This window comes from Scleropages formosus, chromosome 2 (assembly GCF_900964775.1).
Source record: "Scleropages formosus chromosome 2, fSclFor1.1, whole genome shotgun sequence".
NCBI classification, from domain to species: Eukaryota; Metazoa; Chordata; class Actinopteri; order Osteoglossiformes; family Osteoglossidae; genus Scleropages; species Scleropages formosus.
Window position 1 is genome coordinate 39029346 of NC_041807.1, and position 17678 is coordinate 39047023.

Consider the following 17678-nt stretch of genomic DNA (forward strand, 5'->3'; position numbering starts at 1 on the left):
CACTGAGGCCCTCGCAGCAGGGATCATCCGGCCTTCCACTTCCCCCGCTGCGATGGGGTTCTTCTTCATCGAGAAGAAGGACAGGGGCCTCCACCCATGTATCGATTATCGTGGACTCAACAGTATCACTGTCAAGTACCCCTATCCCCTGCCACTGATTACCGCAGCACTGGAGCAGGTCCACCGTGCCCAGTGGTTCACAAAATTGGACCTGCGCAGTGCTTACAACCTAGTCAGGATACGTGAGGGGGATGAATAGAAGACAGCTTTCAGCACTGCCCTTGGACACTATGAATACTTGGTAATGCCTTTTGGTTTAACCAATGCTCCCAGTGTTTTTCAGGCTTTTGTAAATCACATTCTCGGGGATCTCATTAACCAAGGGATCCTGGTGTATCTAGATGATATTCTGATTTATTCCCCTTCCATGGAAGAACATGTGGCTCTAGTTCGTCAGGTCCTCCAGCGACTGCTGCAGAACAGACTTTTTGTTAAAGGTGAGAAGTGCAGTTTCCACCGAAAACAGATCGCCTTTTTAGGTTTCATTCTCAGCCGAGAACGGGTGGCCATGGACCCTGAAAAGGTAAGGGCAGTACTCCAGTGGCCAAGACCCACTACAGTAAAAGCCTTACAACGGTTCCTAGGTTTTGCTAATTTCTATCGCCGTTTCATCAGGGGCTTTAGTACTCTGGCCGCTCCTCTGATGAGCCTAACCTCTTTGAAAACAACCACACTCACCTGAACAGACGACACGCAACGTGCCTTCGACCCCCCTGAAGGGAAGGTTCACGACAGCACCCATCCTCCGCCATCCCGATCCTGAGGTCCCGTTTGTGGTAGAGGTGGATGCTTCGGAAACTGGGGTAGGAGCCGTGCTGTCTCAACACCAGGGAGACCCCCCTAAACTGTACCCCTGTGCCTTCTTCTCAAGGAAGATGTCCCCAGCTGAAAGGAATTACGACATCAGAAACCGAGAGCTCCTAGCAGTCAAGATGGCTCTCGAAGAGTGGAGGCACTGGCTGGAAGGAGCTCGCCACCCATTCGTTGTCCTTACAGACCACAAGAACCTGGAATATCTGCAGAAGGCAAAGCACTTCAACCTCCGGCAAGCCAGGTGGGCACTCTTCTTCACCAGATTTAACTTTACTGTCTCCTATCGGCCAGTTAGCAAAAACACCAAGGCAGACGCCCTCTCCCGCATGTACGACCGGGAGCCACAAGAACGGGGACCTGAATATATCTTGCCTCGGTCTTGTGTTGTGGCACCAGTACAATGGGATTTTAACCAGGACGTAGCCAGAGCCCAAGCCATGGATCCCGAGCCTCCAGGTAAACCTGCAGGCAAACAATATGTACCCCCCAGGCTGAGAGCCACCATCTTACAGTGGGCGCATGACCATCCGGCCTCCGGTCACCCTGGGTACAGCAAGACCCAAGCTCTCCTCCAGAGGCATTTCTGGTGGCCGTCCCTGCAGGAGGACACCCAGGATTACATTCGGGCCTGCCAGGTATGCGCACAAGTCAAGCTGTCAAACCAGAAACCTGCGGAACTCCTGGAGCCCCTGCCTGTACCAAACCGTCCCTGGTCCCACATAGCATTGGACTTCCTTGTGGATTTACTCGCCTCGGATGGTTGACCACAATCCTGACTATTGTCGATTGTTTTTCTAAGGCTTGTCATCTGGCGCCCCTTCCCAAGCTTCCGACGGCCATGAAGACCGCCGAACTTCTCTTCCTCCACGTGTTTCGTCTCTTTGGTCTGCCCGAAGACATTGTGTCCGACAGGGGTCCCCAGTTCACGTCCCGGTTGTGGAAGGCGTTCTGGAAGAAACTAGGCGTGTCCGTAAGTCTCACATCAGGTTACCATCCCCAGGCGAATGGGCAAGTGGAGAGAATCCAACAGGACATTGGTCAGTTCTTGCGCAGTTATTGCCTGGAGAAGCCGCAGCAATGGGTAAGATACTTACCGTGGGCAGAATACGTGCACACCTCCCTACATCACAGTTCTACTGGCTGCTCTCCGTTTCAGTGCGTATTGGGTTACCAACCCCCATTGTTCCCATGACAACCTGCCTCCAGTGATGTCCCAGTGGTAATTGAGTGGTATCGGTCCAGCACAGACGTTTGGAGAGAGGTCCGGCAGCACCTCCTCCGCAGCCAGACTCAGATGAAACACCAGGCGGACCGTCGGAGATGCTCGCTTACCCCTGGCAGAGAGTCTGGTTGTCCACCGGGGGTCTTACCTCTCCAAGAAGCTCAGCTCACGGTACATCGGTCCATTTAAGGTTCTGAGACGCATCTCCCTGGTTTCCTACCGTCTCCAGCTTCCTGCTCACCTAAGGGTCCACCCAAACTTTCACGCCTCGTTCCTGAAACCCTGTTCTGTGTCCTTACACCAGCCCCAGTTGTCCTCTCCTCCTCCGATTCCCATACAGGACGGAGGTGCCCGGGCATACGCCGTGCGGGCCTTGTTGGATTCCCGTCAACAGCGGGGAGTCCTGCAGTACCTCGTCAACTGGGAAGGCTACGGGCCGGAAGAGCGCTACTGGGTGGCTACTAAGGACATCTTGGACCCGGACCTCATAGTAGCTTTCCACAGACACCATCCTGACCGTCCAGCACCCGGAACTGTGACGTGTTACCATGCTCCACGTCATCTCCTACGGGCGCTTATCCAGTGATGCACTTGGTTCTGTGGCTGGACTCTGTTACTGCTCTTATTCTGCTGGATCATCAAACAGAATGAGTGATCTCCTCTTAAGACTCCAACAATCCATAATCACTGTTTTTTTTTTTTTCCTTTAAAACTGAAGAGAAGGAACAGATTCATCCACAGATGGATCAAAACTTTTTAATTCTGATTCACTGAAATTCTACAGTGTGTAAAGGAATACTGCTGTACATTGATGCGGCTGAAATCGTAATTATTGACAATGAAAAAATGACAACAGGAAATCAAAAACACATAACTAATAAATTAAACCTTATTTTAAATTCAGAATATTCATAGCATAATGACTGCAGGAGGGATTTTACTGTGTTTGCATGAAAAGCTAGTTGAGTGAGGAAACACATTTGTTATGAGCAACAATCTGATCCACATGTAGTTAAGGAAATCTGTTAAAAAATGACTTCAACGACTTATATTAGAATAAACAGACATTTTAATTAATTTTTACTTTTTTTCAGGTTATTATAGTCTGAAGTCTCAGAGTTATACATCACTGTAGAGAAAAGGTCTTGCTATACAAATAAATGCACACGTAACGTAAATGCATGTCAGTCATTCAAAGCAATTGACCCCTAATCAGGGTGTTTGTGGAACTTTCTATGTATGAGTTAGTGCACTGATTCTTTTTTTGTTTGATGCAGCTTTATCCGCACACCAGTTCAGAAGAAACATCCTCCAAGTCTGAATATAGAACTTTTTGATTTAGCAGGGTCTGCAACTGTCAGCGATGTTTTGTTTATCACACATAGTGGTGCCTTTTAGCAGAGGCCCCTCATCAGTCATCCATCTGTTTCCTGGGGTCTCTGTCTGCTCACCTGGACTAACTTCAACAAGTGGTGAATGTGAAGAGTCCAGTTTTATGCAAACCCTTGTTGGCAAGATGATGTTCTACACGGGTCTGAATAGAACTGGAAAGACAAACATTAACAGAACATCATTGCACTGAAACACAAATAGTGATCATTAACATTAACAAAGCTTTTTAAAAAACTCCAATTATTTTAATTAAATTACAAAAATACTCACCATTCAGAGGAAGTTCTCTGTTTATTTTTCTATATTTGAATTTCAAAACTTCACCAACAATAACAACGAGAACAGAAACTATAGCTATGATCGCAACAATAACAGGAATCCGACTGCGTTCTCCACACTCAGCGTCAGACATACTGTCTCCTGGTCTGACTGTGCAAAGTCCTTTTGCCTCACAGCTGTGAAAATTAATGAAAAAAAGAGACTTTGTACACAAAGAAAATCTTCAGAGTTTTACATTTTCATGAATGAGCCAGTGCAATGACAGTCTTACCGTCACGCCCTCATGCCGGACGACCGTACAGATAGCAGATCAAGGGATGAGATACGTAAGGATGGCCCCAAACGCACTGGTTTGTTGAACCTCATTTGAGCCACCCCAGCTACCCAGTGAACCGCAATCTTGCCTCCTTGCCTCCCCGGTATGCCCATTGTTTTGCTCTTCTGGCTTTGAATCTTCTGCATTGTCTCTTGAACCCCGTCTACTGGCTATTCTCCTTTACCAGCGTATGCACCTTGGCGACCCCTGCCTGCTCTGGATCCTTATTCTGCCTGCCCCTGCACCGCCAACACCAAACGAAAGCTCACGCACTTGGGGAAGACGCCTTGTTGTGGTCACAGTCACACTTACTCTGTGTGTGGTGTGCAGAATGTAGAAGATCCATTTGAGAAAGAATTTTCAGGGCAGCTTTCACACACATTGTCATTGGAGTGAATTCCTATCATAGTAGAACAAAGAAAATATTTTACCAAAGGCTAAAATGAAGATTGCATTGCAAATCTGAAGGCTGAAAATCATACAGATGGATTTACAGTAAAACACATGAACACATCAGACCAGGGTGTTTGATGAAGTGTCCAGGTTTGCATGTTGTGTGGTTCTGTGCTGCTCTGCATCCTCCCTCAACTAGAAGGACAACCACACAAATCTGAGGAGAGAATAAATGTAGCTGTCAGGTTAAATATAAATAACAATTACAGGTATGAAATGTTTTGCGTTTAAAATTAAATCATTTTTAAACAATTGCATTAAAAGCATAAGCTAGCCAAAAATAATTATATTTTATTTTATATTTATTAATAATACAAGCTGCTGCCTTTGAATTCCCAAGGTTGCAGCTCTGAAAAGGGTACATAACAACAAGAAATTTAACATTGTAACTTGCTTTGGAGAAAAGCATTATCTAAATGAATATAAGTAAATTTTATGTTTAGTTAATGAACTGTTTTTCTTTATTTTTTTTTAATTCATAACAAGAACTCTTCATTTATTCACTTTGCAGACATTTTTCTCCAAGAAAATCACCAGTGGATACTACATAGTGTTACCAGCTCACACACCTTGTTCACCAAGGTGACTTACACTGCACCACTCATCCATACATCAGTGAAACACACACTATGGGGGAACCTCAACAACATGTCTTTGGAGTGTAGGAGGAAACCCACACAGACAGGGGGAGAACACACAAACTCCACAGAGCCTGAAGGGGAATTGAACCCACATTCTCTTGCACCACCCAAGCACTGTGAAACAGCAGTGCTGCTTGTTGTGCCACCCATTTTCTATTACTCTATACAGTACTACAAAACAGAGTAAAAATATTAACGTACACAGAGGTGCTTTTGCTACAACAGCAAGAGGTATAAATAAAACAAATGAGAAACAACCTTCAGCACGTAGAACATGGTGAGTGAACTTCTGATGAGTATCTGTTAAGACAGGAATTGAAATCCAACTTCATTTACTTCCAACATATGAACAGAACGGAGAACAGGAAACATAGTGTAGCTCATACTCACTGTATGTGTCCCTTCTCAAGCAATGTTGCATTAGTCAATAAAATGAAACTAACAAGTGTTGGAAACAGTAACTCTGAAAACACGTAAGCCACAAAACTTCACATATGTCAAGACATATATTGCAGTGTTATGTTGACGTTTTCTCCATTATTAAAACCGAAAGTGAAAGATCTCACTGAAATCCCTAATTTAGAGAAACACCCCTAAAATTAACAAGCAGTTCTGTGAACACTGTGCAGTTTTGCTCACTATATTCATGTACTATGTTCATCCAGCAACAATTTAAAGGTCATGATATCCTTAAAAAAGTGAAATCAGTTCAAATGTGGTACTGTTTAACACGTTATACTGTGAAAGACCTCAGTTTGTTCAAAGACTGCAGCCTGACTCGATCTTCAGGTATGGCACGCATACCACATTACAAGTACATGTTACAAAATATGAATCTTGAAAAACACAGACAGACTCTGTGGCCTGGTGTGGGGCAGAGGTGGCCACAAGGGCAGGGCAGCAAGGTTTCCATACAAATATGGTTTATTTACAGACTAAAGGAGACCCAAAACAGGCAGAAAACGAGCAACGAATGGACAAAGTTCGAAGCGGTCAGAACCACGTGCCAGTCAGTTCGGGGAAGCCATCCATCTCCCCGCCAACACTTCCCAGAACATCCCCCTTAATCCCCGGAAGAGCTACTTAACAGTCCATAGTAATTATTCTGATAAGCAGGGGGCCAACAGTGGGGAGCGAACCATCATAACAAACCCCGCCCCCTGACGTGGCTGCTCCGCCCACCAACTCATGACACACACATACATGTCTCCTACTCCTAAACACTTGTGCCTCAGTTCTTTGCACGTAACATTTCACCTGCAAGCCTGACATGTTGAAACGGCAGTTTTAATGGGGAGGTGAAGATCCGCTCAACGCAAAATAAGGCAAAGTTTCCTGTTTCTGCTTCCTGTTGCACTTGCTGTCTTATAAGCATCACCAGGAATTCAGAAACATTTCTCAAGTTGCCAAGTTACTGCGAATACCTCATATTTAAAAAAAAATTCAAAATTGTTTTTACTGGCTCAAAATATAACTGATAATAACCTATTTTCCTTTCTGTTTTAAATTTTCTGTGTAGGGCCTCATAGGACCTGCATTCAGCACTTAAAAATGTTGATATTAGTGCTAGAAATAGCACAGCTTTATTTGGTTTCAGGAAACTGTGACGTGTTACCAGGCTCCACGTCATCTCCTGCAGGCGCTGATCCAGTGATGCGCTTGGTTCTGTGACTGGACTCTGTTACTGCTCTTCTTCTCTGGACCAACAGTGAGAATGAATGACTTCCTCTTAAGACTCCACAGATCCATAATCACTCAATTTTTCAAAACTGAAGAGAAGGAATGGATTCATTCACACATGGTTCAACACTGTTTATTTCTGATTCACTGAAGTCCTACGGTGTGTAAAGGAAAACTGCTGTACATTGATGCGGCTGAAATCGTCATTATTGACTATGAAAAAATGACAACAGGAAATTAATAACAGATGCCTGACAAATAAAAATCTTATTTTAAATTCAGAATATTCAAGCTAAAATGACGGTGGTAGGAATTTCACTGTGTTTGGGGGGAAAGCTGGTCAAGCGAAGAAACACAGATTCATTCTGAGCAACCTGCTCCACTTGTAGTTAAGTAAATCTCTTAAAAAATGACTAAAATTGAAATAATATTAAGTATAAACACACTGTGCAATACCACTCATCCCAAACAGGGTCGCGGCAAACTGGAGCCTAACCCAGCAACACAGGGTACAAGGTGTATGGGACACACCCCGGACAGGATGCCAGTCCGTCATAAGGCACCCCAAGCAGGACTTGATCTCCAAATCCGCTGGAGAGCAGAACCTAGCTACACCTGCTGCGCCACCATGACCCTGACTGCATAAGCACACAGTTTAATTAATTTCTGTTGTTTTTCAGGTTACTATAATGTAAAGTCTCTGACTTGTACATCATTTTAGAGAAAAGCTTTTGCAATGTGATTAAACAGAAATCTCATGTGACTCTATAAGGTGAATAAGGTGTGTGGGCTGATAACACTACATAGAGTTCGTTGGAAGTCGCTTTAGAGAAAATCATCTGCTAAATAAATAAATGTAAAACATAAATGTACAGTATGTCAGTCATTCAAAGTTTTTAGCCCCTTTCAAGGTGTGTGTGGAACTTTCTATCATTAAATGCACTTTTTTTGCTTGGTGCAGGACTGTCCACACTCCAGTTCAGATTTAACATCCCGAAGAGTCTGAATGTTCAACTTTTCGTTTCAGCACAGTATACAACTGTCGATTATGCTCTGTGTTTATCTCACATACAATTAATTAACACACACACTGAATAAAACCACCTATCCCGAGCGGGGTCGCAGTGAACTGGAGCCTAACCTGGCAACACAGGGCACAAGACTGAAGGGGGAGGGATACACCCCAGACAGGACGCCAGTCCACAACAAGGCAGCTCAGGCAGGACTCGAACCACAGGCCAACCACAGAGCAGGCCCAAACCAAGCCCACTGTGCCATCACGCCCTTACATTAATTCATTTATGTTCATTTATGTTAAATATTCATTGATATTTATCCTCATACAGATACTTTTCTTCATAATGACAGAATTCAGTGAATCCAAAGGACATAACAAATGGAGAAATCCCGGCACACACAGAACCATGAAAGTGCAGTAAATTTGTGATGTCTTTCTTGCTTTGGAGCACTTTAGTCTCCCTGAGCTTGGTGAGTGTTTGTCCTTCAGAGCAAGACCAAGCTGTGCGAGTGCAGTCGATGAGCTCCATCAGCATTGCTGTGCGGCCAACTGCAGTTTGAAGGACACCTATGGTTCAACACTGCAGTACTACAGTAGCCTCATAGGATACCTCTGTTCACACACACCTCAGTGCGGTGAAGGACAGTATAATGACTCAGTCCTGCCAAGGGCTCCAGTTGGTTACATATAGTGGTGGCTTTTAGCAGAGGCCACTCTTCAGTCGTCCATCTGTTTCTTGGGGTCTCTGCCCGTTCACATGGACAAACTAAGATGTCTTGAACAGGTAGCAAATGTGAAGAGTCCAGCTTTATGCAAACCCTTGTTGGCAAGATGATGTTCTACACGAGTCTGAATAGAACTGGAAAGACAAACATTAACAGAACATCATTGCACTGAAACACAAACAGTGATTAACAACATTAACATAGCTTTAAAAAAAAAAAACTCCAATTATTTTAATTAAATTACAAAAATACTCACCATTCGGAGGAGATGCTGTTTTTTGATACTTGCATTTATATATTTCACGAATAATAACAACAAGATAACAAACTAAAGCTATGATCGCGACAATAACAGGAATCTGACTGCGTTCTCCACACTCAGCATCAGACACACTGTCTCCTGCTTTGACTGTGGGAAGTCTGTTTGCCTTACAGCTGTGAAAATGAATGGAACAAAATTATTTTTTACACAAATAAAATCTTCAAAGATTTACATTTCCATGAATGGACCAGGGCAATAACAGACTTACTCTGTGTGTGGTGTACAGAATGTAGAAGATCCATCTGAGAAAGAGTTTTCAGGGCAGTTCTCACACACAGTGTCATTGGAGTGTGTTCCTATCACAGTAAAACAAAGACAATATTTTTCCAAACCTTAAAATGGAGATTACATTATTAATTTGCAAGGTAACTTATACTGATGGATTTAAAGTAAAACACATGAACACATCAGACCAGGGTGTTTGATGAAGTGTCCAGGTTTGCAGGTTGTGTGTTTCTGTGCTGCTCTACATCCTCCCTCATACGGATCAGTACAATAGTTCCCTTCCAGGGCTCCACACACTGCGTCTGAAAAGGGTTTACACTCCTTCACTGTCTTTAAACCAGAATCTGCAAAAGAAACAAAAAAAAATCACATTCATTGAATTTACTGAAGAAACTCATCAACACGCTTTTTATATTAAAAATGTTCCATAAAATCTTCACTCCTCTTTGAAAGAGAAAGTGTATTCTCACCGTCATTACAAGCCGTACAGGGATTGCAGATACGACGCCCATGCGGTTTGTCAGTGAAAGTAGAGTTGGGACACTGAACACACACTGTGATATCTGCTCTTGTACAGTGTGTGTTAACAAAAGAGCCTAAAAAATACATAATGGGTAAATTTTCAATTCAATTTCCAGTTTATGATAATACTGTCATAATGAAGAAAGGATCAGTGATGTAATAGTATCAATGCAAAAATGCAAAATAGTAAACCATGACTAACCAGGTGTACACATAGTGCAACACGTTCCATTTTTTTCATACTGATACAGACCACAGGCAGAACAGGGACTGTATTCAACAATCAGAAGGAAAACCACACAGATCTGAAAAGAGAATAAATGTAGCTGTCAGTTTCAACATAAATAACAATTGCAGGTATGAAATGTTTAACTATTGAAATAAAACCAACTAAAAACAATATGTATTAAAAGCATCGGCATAAAATGGACAAATATTAGTTATATAGTATTTTATATTAATTAATAATACAGTTATAATACCCTTTTCTATAGGCTACTGGTAGCACAGTGGTTGAAGCTGATGTCTTTGAACCCAAAAGTTATAAGTTTGAATCCTACTGCTAGCAAGGCATATGCCTATAATTGTTCAGTTAGAAATCACCCAGATGTATCAATGGGTAAATAACTGTAGGTACTATAACATTGTTAGTTGCTTTAGAGATAAGTGCCAGCTAAATGAATAAATGTAAATTTAAGGTTGAGTTAAGAAACTGTTTTTACTGAGGGTGTATAACTAAATACTCCTGGTTTCACACAGCAACATTCTACTTCTTTCAGTCACTTTTTATGTCACTTGGTGGCAGTTTCTTCATGTACGTTTTTTCACTTTTGTTTCATTTTTGTTCAGTATTCGCTGATATGTTTCCTGCTATTTATATGAAGAAAAATAAGAAAATTGTTTTTCTGCTTTAAATCACGCATACAACCGAAATCTAACAAATAAGAAGTAATTTCAGAATTATTAACTTAAGTTAAAATAGAATTACATTTGGTTAAATAAACTGCACTCCCACATTGAATCCTTTCATTTTACACCACACATGGTCCATATCATGGGGCTTCAACTGCACTAGCTGGAGGGCGTGTGTCCTTTTTGTTGAAGTGATACTAAACAATCAGGTTCTCAGTGAAAGCAGATTTCAACCTGCTCAAATCTGCTAATGGCATTTTTATATTAACATACCTGCTGCTTATTTGTTACAGAAAGTACCCAAAGAGGTTAAATATTTGTAAAATTTATAAAAAACAAGTGTTCATTTGCTATTACACTACACAGTACTATAAAACAGAGTAAAAACTTAGTAAAGTACACAGCTTTTGCCAGAACAGTGAAAAGAGGTGTAAATAAGACACATAAGAAACAACCTTAAGCAGGTAGAACATGGTGAGTGAACTTCTGATGAGCACCTGTTAACAAGAGAGGAACTTAAATTCAACTTTATTTACTTCCAACATATGAACAAAAAGGAGAACAGAAATCATAGCATAGCTCATACTCACTCTATGTGTCCCTTCTAAGGCAATGTTCCATTCTTCAATAAAGTAAAACTCACAAGTGTGGTAAACAGTAACTCTGAAAACCCACAAGTCACAAAACTTCGAATATGTTAAAACGGATATTGCAGCGTAATGCTGAAGTTTTTTCCATTGTACCGATTCAAACCGAAAGTGAAAGAGCTTATGCAAAGCCCCCCCAAAAAAACAAACAGTTCTGCCAACACTGCCACTGTTTTTCTCACTATATTCATGTACTACATTCATATACTAACAAATTTAAACACATGGTAGCCTTAAAAAAGTGAAAGCAGTCCAAACTAAGTATCCTTTGACAATATTGTTGCCATAGTAAATATTCTGATAAGAAGGGGGCGGGCAGTGGGGAGCCATCTATCATAACAAACCCCGCCCCTTGACATGGGTGCTTCTCCTACACCAGCTCATGATACAAAGATAGGTGTTGAGAGAGGGAGCATGCATGTCTGCTACCCTCGAAAGCTCGTACCTTAGTTCTTCGCACGTTACATTTCACCTGCAGACCTGACATGTTGAAACAGCATTTTTACTGGGGTGGTGAAAACCTGGTCAGTGTAAAACAAGGCAAAGTTACCTCTGTTTCTGGTTCCTGCTGCACTTGCTATCTTATAAGCATCAGTAGGAATTCAAAATCATCTCTCAAGTTGTCAAGCTACTGCAAATGTCTCTCATTTTAAAAAAAAATTCAAAATTTTTTTCACAGGCTCAAAATATCACTGACAACAATCTGTTTTCCTTTCCGTTTTAAATTTTCTGTGTGTGGCCTCATAGGAACTGAATTCAGCGCTTAACAGTTTTGGCACTAGTGCTAGAAATAGCACAGCTTCACTTGGTTCCAGTAAACTTTGTGAAGTGTTACTGTAGTGGGCTCAAATTTGGATGTATGTGTGACGACCTCCACTCTCCCCGAGCGAGAACACCTGAGGCTAAAAGGCACTGAACCGCTACCCTCTAATTGCGGAATCTCACTCACCCTGAGACAGCTGCCCCTCTGTGCTCTCAAGTCTCTCCTTCTTACTCCCTGCTCCCAAATCCTGCTCCTCGTTGCCTTCTTGATATGACTGCCTGTCAAGCCCTAGTCTTTGGACCTTTGCCTTAGCCCTATTCGCCCATCACCTAAGCATCCTCTTGTTACTGACTATGAAAACCAGTCTAGCCCTCCGAAGTTCAATGAAAAATCCCGCACTTGGGTCCAACCTCCCCTGTGTCATCTTTTTGCCTTTGACAGAAGATTCCGCCTTACAAAGATCGATTCACCAGAGATCGAACACCTGTGACATGCCATCTTTGCCCAGGAAGCACTTCTGGGCATCAGTGAGCAGACCCTGCAACATGCTTACCGAGTCCATGCGGGAAGTCTTGAGCCTACTTCGGCATGAGAGAGACACGGAGTCCAGAGAAGCGTCTACCGCTGAACCTGCACCGACATCTGCATCATCAGAAAGCACCGCCACTGGTCCTGCGACAGATCCTCAACTCGCCATGCCCACGCAATATGATGGCGACCCATAGAAATGCCAGGGCTTCGTGCTGCAGCGCAAGCATGTTTTCTCCGGTCTGCATGTTTACCTCACCGATTCCTGCTGCATCACGTATCTGATGCTGCTGTTCACTGGCCCTGCTCTGGACTGGCCACAGCGGAGGAACTGGTGGCCCTCTATCCGAGAGGACGTGCAAGAGTTTGTGGAGGAGCGTGAGGTATGTGCGCAGTCCAAGACCCCTAACCAAAAGCCGCAACATGAAGTAAATGTTGGCACACAGGAAGTTGATGACTGTGGGAAAATAAGTGAACTCTCATTACATGTGAAATAACTAAAAGTGTAGCATAATGCATGAAAATTGAATTGGTTATTATTTTGTTTTATTTACATGGTTTATATTGAAACTGTAAAAAGGAAAAAGCAACAAAAGGGAGTGCCAGAACCATTTGCACAGTAATTTGTGTCTGGTTTCCTTATCGCGTTACAGTTCACTCCAACTCAGGCACCCCTTGTCTGAGAGAGGGGTAACATTACCAGGCTGTACCTTATTTCCTACAGACATTGATCCAGTGATGCACTTGGTAGTGTGACTGGACTCTATCACAGCTCTTCTGTTGGACCATCAGTGATAACAACTGGCCTCCTCTTAAGACTCCACAAATCCGTCATCACTCAGCTTTTCAAAATTGAACACAAGGAACACATTCATCCACACGTGACTCAGAATCGTTTAATTCGGATTTGTTTCGACAGCATATAAATAGATACTACTGCACACTGATCTGTTTGAATCATATTGTGGTGCACAATGCCATAGGTTTGGATGGGGTGAGGAAGGACGCAGAGGCAGCGTTCCTTACGAACGATTTATTTGAACACCGGTAGCAGGGAAATAATGCTCTTGGTTCGAGGATCCCGTTTCCTCCAGGACCTGCAGCTACAGCCAGCCTTCCTAGCCTGCTTAGCACCCCCAGGCTCTCTCCGAGCACACTCATAGAGTGAAAATAATGGGGTGGCTGTGCCTCCAATGGTTGCACACCCACATTTCACATTATTCCCCACAGTGCAACTATTTACACAAAACATGTTCCCACCTAAACACCAGTAATGCGGGTCGTTACAAAATATTAATTTACATGACACTAGTTAATGAATAAAACATAACTGACAAATTAAATCTTATTTTAAATTCACAATATTTATGTCATAATGACCGTGGTAGGTATTTCACTGTGTTTAGGCAGAATGTGTTATAAAAAACAACTAAAACTGAACTAATATTAGGTATAAACACACATTTCAATTTATTTCTAGTCTATTGTAAGTCGAAAGTCTCTGAGTTGTACGTCACTTTAGAGAAAAGCATCTGCTGAAGGAATAAATGCAAATGTAACGTGAATGTAGATCAGTCGTTCAAAACAATTGGCCCCTAGTCGGGGTGTGTGTGGAACTTTCTATCAGTTAGCGCACTGATTTAGATTAAACATCCCTAAGAGTCTGAATGTTGAACTGTCAGTTATGCTATATGTTTATCTCAGATTCATTCATTCATTCATTCATTCATTCATTCATTCATCCATCACATACACACTTCTTCAAAAGTTCAAGGAATCCAAAGGGCATAACAGATAAAGAGATCCAAATACACACACAACCACGAAAAGTGCAGTACATTTCTAATGTTTTACTTGCTTTGGAGCACTTCAGTTGCCGTGAGCTTGCTTTTACCAGATGTTAAAACAATGAGATCCTGTCACCAGTTGCCAAGACATCTTTCAACTCACTCTGCCTTTGTTTCATTAGTCTGAGGAAGTTAGTGTCCAATAGGGATGAAAACTAATCCTTGGTACCATTGTGTCCCATCTAACATCAAATCTATTATTGACCATGAGCATTAAAATAATTTACACAAAATGTACATATATTCATTTAGTAGATGCTATAGTCCCATTCAGGGTGTAACCCTGTCAGCCTTACATCCAGTGCTTCCAGGATAGGTTCCAGGCTCCTGTGATCCTGATTAGGACAAGTGGTGATCAAAAGTGCACAAAAGTGTGATTTCAGTAGACCTGTTCTGACTGCTGAGTTACAGTAGTCCTCTTGTCCAGGTTGGTGAGTGTTTGTCCTTCAGAGCAAGACCAAGCTGTGCGAGTGCAGTCGATGAGCTCCATCAACATTGCTGTGCGGCCAACTGCAGTTTGAAGGACACCTATGGTTCAACACTGCAGTACTACAGTAGCCTCATAGGCTACCTCTGTTCACACACACCTCAGTGCGGTGAAGGACAGTATAGTGATTCAGTCCTGCAGAGGGCTCCAGTTGGTTACATATAGTGGTGGCTTTTAGCAGAGGCCACTCATCAGTCGTCCATCTGTTTCTTGGGGTCTCTGCCCGTTCACATGGACAAACTAAGATGTCTTGAACAGGTAGCAAATGTGAAGAGTCCAGCTTTATGCAAACCCTTGTTGGCAAGATGATGCTCTACACGAGTCTGAATAGAACTGGAAAGACAAACATTAACAGAACATCATTGCACTGAAACACAAAGAGTTATTATTAACATTAACAAAGCTTTTTGGAAAAAACTCCAATTATTTTAATTAAATTACAAAAATACTCACCATTCAGAGGAGGTTCTATTTTTATTTTTTTATACTTGAATTTCAATACTTCACCAACAATAACAACAAGAACAGAAACTAAAGCTATGATCACGACAATAAGAGGAATCCGACTGCGTTCTCCACACTCAGCATCAGACACACTGTCTCCTGCTTTGACTGTAGAAAGTCTCTTTGCCTTACAGCTGTGAAAATGAATGGAACAAAATTATTTTTTACACAAATAAAATCTTCAAAGATTTACATTTTCATGAATTGACCAGGGCAATGACAGGCTTACTTTGTGTGTGGTATACAGAAGGTAGAAGTTCCATCTGAGAAAGAGTTTCCAGGGCAGTTCTCACACACAGTGTCATTGGAGTGTGTTCCTATCACAGTAAAACAAAGACAATATTTTATAAAACCCTCAAATGGAGATTACATTGCAAATTTAGAAGGTTACAGAGGGGTTTAAAACAAAACATGAACACATCAGACCAGGGTGTTTGATGAAGTGTCCAGGTTTGCAGGTTGTGTGTTTCTTTGCTGCTCTACATCCTCCCTCATAAGGATCAATACAATAGTTCCCTTCCAGGACTCCACACACTGCGTCTGAAGAGGGTTTACACTCCTTCACTGTCTTTAAACCAGAATCTGCAAAAGAAACAAAAAAAAAAAATCACATTCATTCATTTTACTGAAGAACACACTTTTTATATTAAAAATGTTCCATAAAATCTTCACTCCTCTTTGAAAGAGAAAGCGTATTCTCACCGTCATTACAAGCCGTACAGGGATTGCAGATACGACGCCCATGCGGTTTGTCAGTGAAAGTAGAGTTGGGACACTGAACACACACTGTGATATCTGTTCTTGTACAGTGTGTGTAAACAAAATAGCCTAAAAATACATAAATGGTAAATTTACCAGTTTCAGATAACACTGTTCCAAAAGGAAAAAGGTCACTGATCTAATAATTTTAATGTGTAAACTGTAAGATAATAAAACACAACTAACCAGGTGTACACATAGTGCAACACGTTCCATCTATTTCATACTGAGCCCAACCACAGGCAGAACAGGGATTGTTTTCAACAATCAGAAGGAAAACCACACAGATCTGAAAAGAGAATAAATGTAACTGTCAGTTTAAACATAAATAACAATTGCAGGTATGAAATGTTTAGCATTTAAAATGAAACCAGCTAAAAACACACACATTCTCTGAAACTGCTTGTCCCATATGGGGTCGCGGGGAGCCGGAGCCTAACCTGGCAACACAGGGCATAAGGCTGGGGGGGAGGGGACACACCCAGGACGGGATGCCAGTCCGTCACAAGGCACCCCAAGCGGGACTCAAACCGCAGACCCACCGGAGAGCAGGACCCGGTCAAACCCGCTGTGCCACCACATCCCCCTACAGCTAAAAATAATATGCATTAAAAGCATCTGCATACAATGACCTAATATTAGTTATACAGTATTTTATACTAATTAATAATACAATATTTATACCACAAGGGGGTGCCGTGGCGCAGTGGGTTGGACCACAGTCCTCCTCTCCGGTGGGTCTGGGGTTGGAGTCCTGCTTGGGGTGCCTTGCGACGGACTGGCGTCCCGTCCTGGGTGTGTCCCCTCCCCCTTCGGCCTTACGCACTGTGTTGCCGGGTAGGCTCCGGTTCCCCGCGACCCCATGTAGGACAAGCGGTTCTGAAAATGTGTGTGTGTGTGTGTGTGTGTGTGTGTGTGTATTTATACCACTTTCTCTAGGCAGATGGTAGCATAATGTTGAAGCTGCTGTCTTTGGATCCCAAGTTTGGATCCCACTGTCAGCAAGGCATGTACCGTAAATGACTGAATAAAATTACCAAGATGATGAAGATTGAAGATGTTAATGATGTCACCTCGACTGGTGATGAAACGTTTGCAACCTAAATGCCAAGCTCGGCGAACACCTCATTACCAAGATGTAAATGGGTAAATAATCATAGATGATCTAGCACTGTAAGTCACTTGGATGTCAGATAAATATAAATTTAATGTTTTATTAATAAACTATTTTTTTACTGAGTGTATATGATTACATACATCTGGTTTCAGTCAGAAACATTCAACCTTTTTCCAGTTACTGTTTTATATCAGTCTGTGGCAGTTTCTTCATGTTTGTCTTTTCACTTTTGTTTGATTGACACCTTAAAAGATAAAGAAATTTTTTTTTTACTACCCAAATGCATGACCGTCTTCTTCTGAGATTTGCATCCTGTGTAGACATGTTGGGTTCTTGTGTTCCAACAACCTGCTTGGTCAGACTGAGTACCAGCCACGTCCAGGGGGCCACAGTCTTCTGAGTGCCGGGGTTCCAGCCCCTCAAGACTTTGTCGTACCACAAAACCA

General features: G+C 42.3%; 4 protein-coding genes across 4 annotated transcripts in view; 1 reads left to right on the top strand and 3 right to left on the bottom strand.

The window, feature by feature from the left end:
• The window catches only part of LOC108922356 (tumor necrosis factor receptor superfamily member 5-like), a 533457-nt gene that overhangs the window by 491295 nt on the left and 24484 nt on the right, over window positions 1–17678 (bottom strand). The gene's annotated exons all lie outside the window — the stretch shown is intronic.
• LOC114909298 (NACHT, LRR and PYD domains-containing protein 12-like) overlaps window positions 1–17678 on the top strand; it is a 454333-nt gene that overhangs the window by 240612 nt on the left and 196043 nt on the right. The gene's annotated exons all lie outside the window — the stretch shown is intronic.
• On the bottom strand, window positions 3309–5712 carry LOC114909315 (tumor necrosis factor receptor superfamily member 5-like). Its single transcript, XM_029247683.1, has 6 exons — window positions 5567–5712; window positions 5435–5476; window positions 4602–4692; window positions 4395–4482; window positions 3758–3942; window positions 3309–3639 (listed from the first exon to the last, which is right to left on the bottom strand). The coding sequence occupies exons 2-6, from the start codon at window positions 5450–5452 to the stop codon at window positions 3620–3622; spliced, it is 402 nt and encodes a 133-aa protein (XP_029103516.1). The 5' UTR covers window positions 5453–5476; window positions 5567–5712; the 3' UTR covers window positions 3309–3619.
• The window catches only part of LOC108922354 (tumor necrosis factor receptor superfamily member 14-like), an 83035-nt gene continuing 73515 nt past the window's right edge, over window positions 8159–17678 (bottom strand). The window contains exons 7-9 of the mRNA XM_029247618.1: window positions 9130–9217; window positions 8856–9034; window positions 8159–8733 (exon numbers count right to left, since the gene is read on the bottom strand). Coding sequence (XP_029103451.1) covers window positions 8714–8733; window positions 8856–9034; window positions 9130–9217 — 287 coding nt within the window. The 3' untranslated portion in view covers window positions 8159–8713. The remainder of the gene's footprint in view (window positions 8734–8855; window positions 9035–9129; window positions 9218–17678) is intronic.

Coding starts and splice junctions, on each gene's coding strand:
- LOC114909315 (XM_029247683.1), bottom strand. Junction 4,483..4,601: donor ACACTTCATCAAACACCCTG/GTCTGATGTGTT, acceptor CTACTATGATAG/GAATTCACTCCAATGACAAT. Junction 3,943..4,394: donor TTCTGCACACCACACACAGA/GTAAGTGTGACT, acceptor TAATTTTCACAG/CTGTGAGGCAAAAGGACTTT.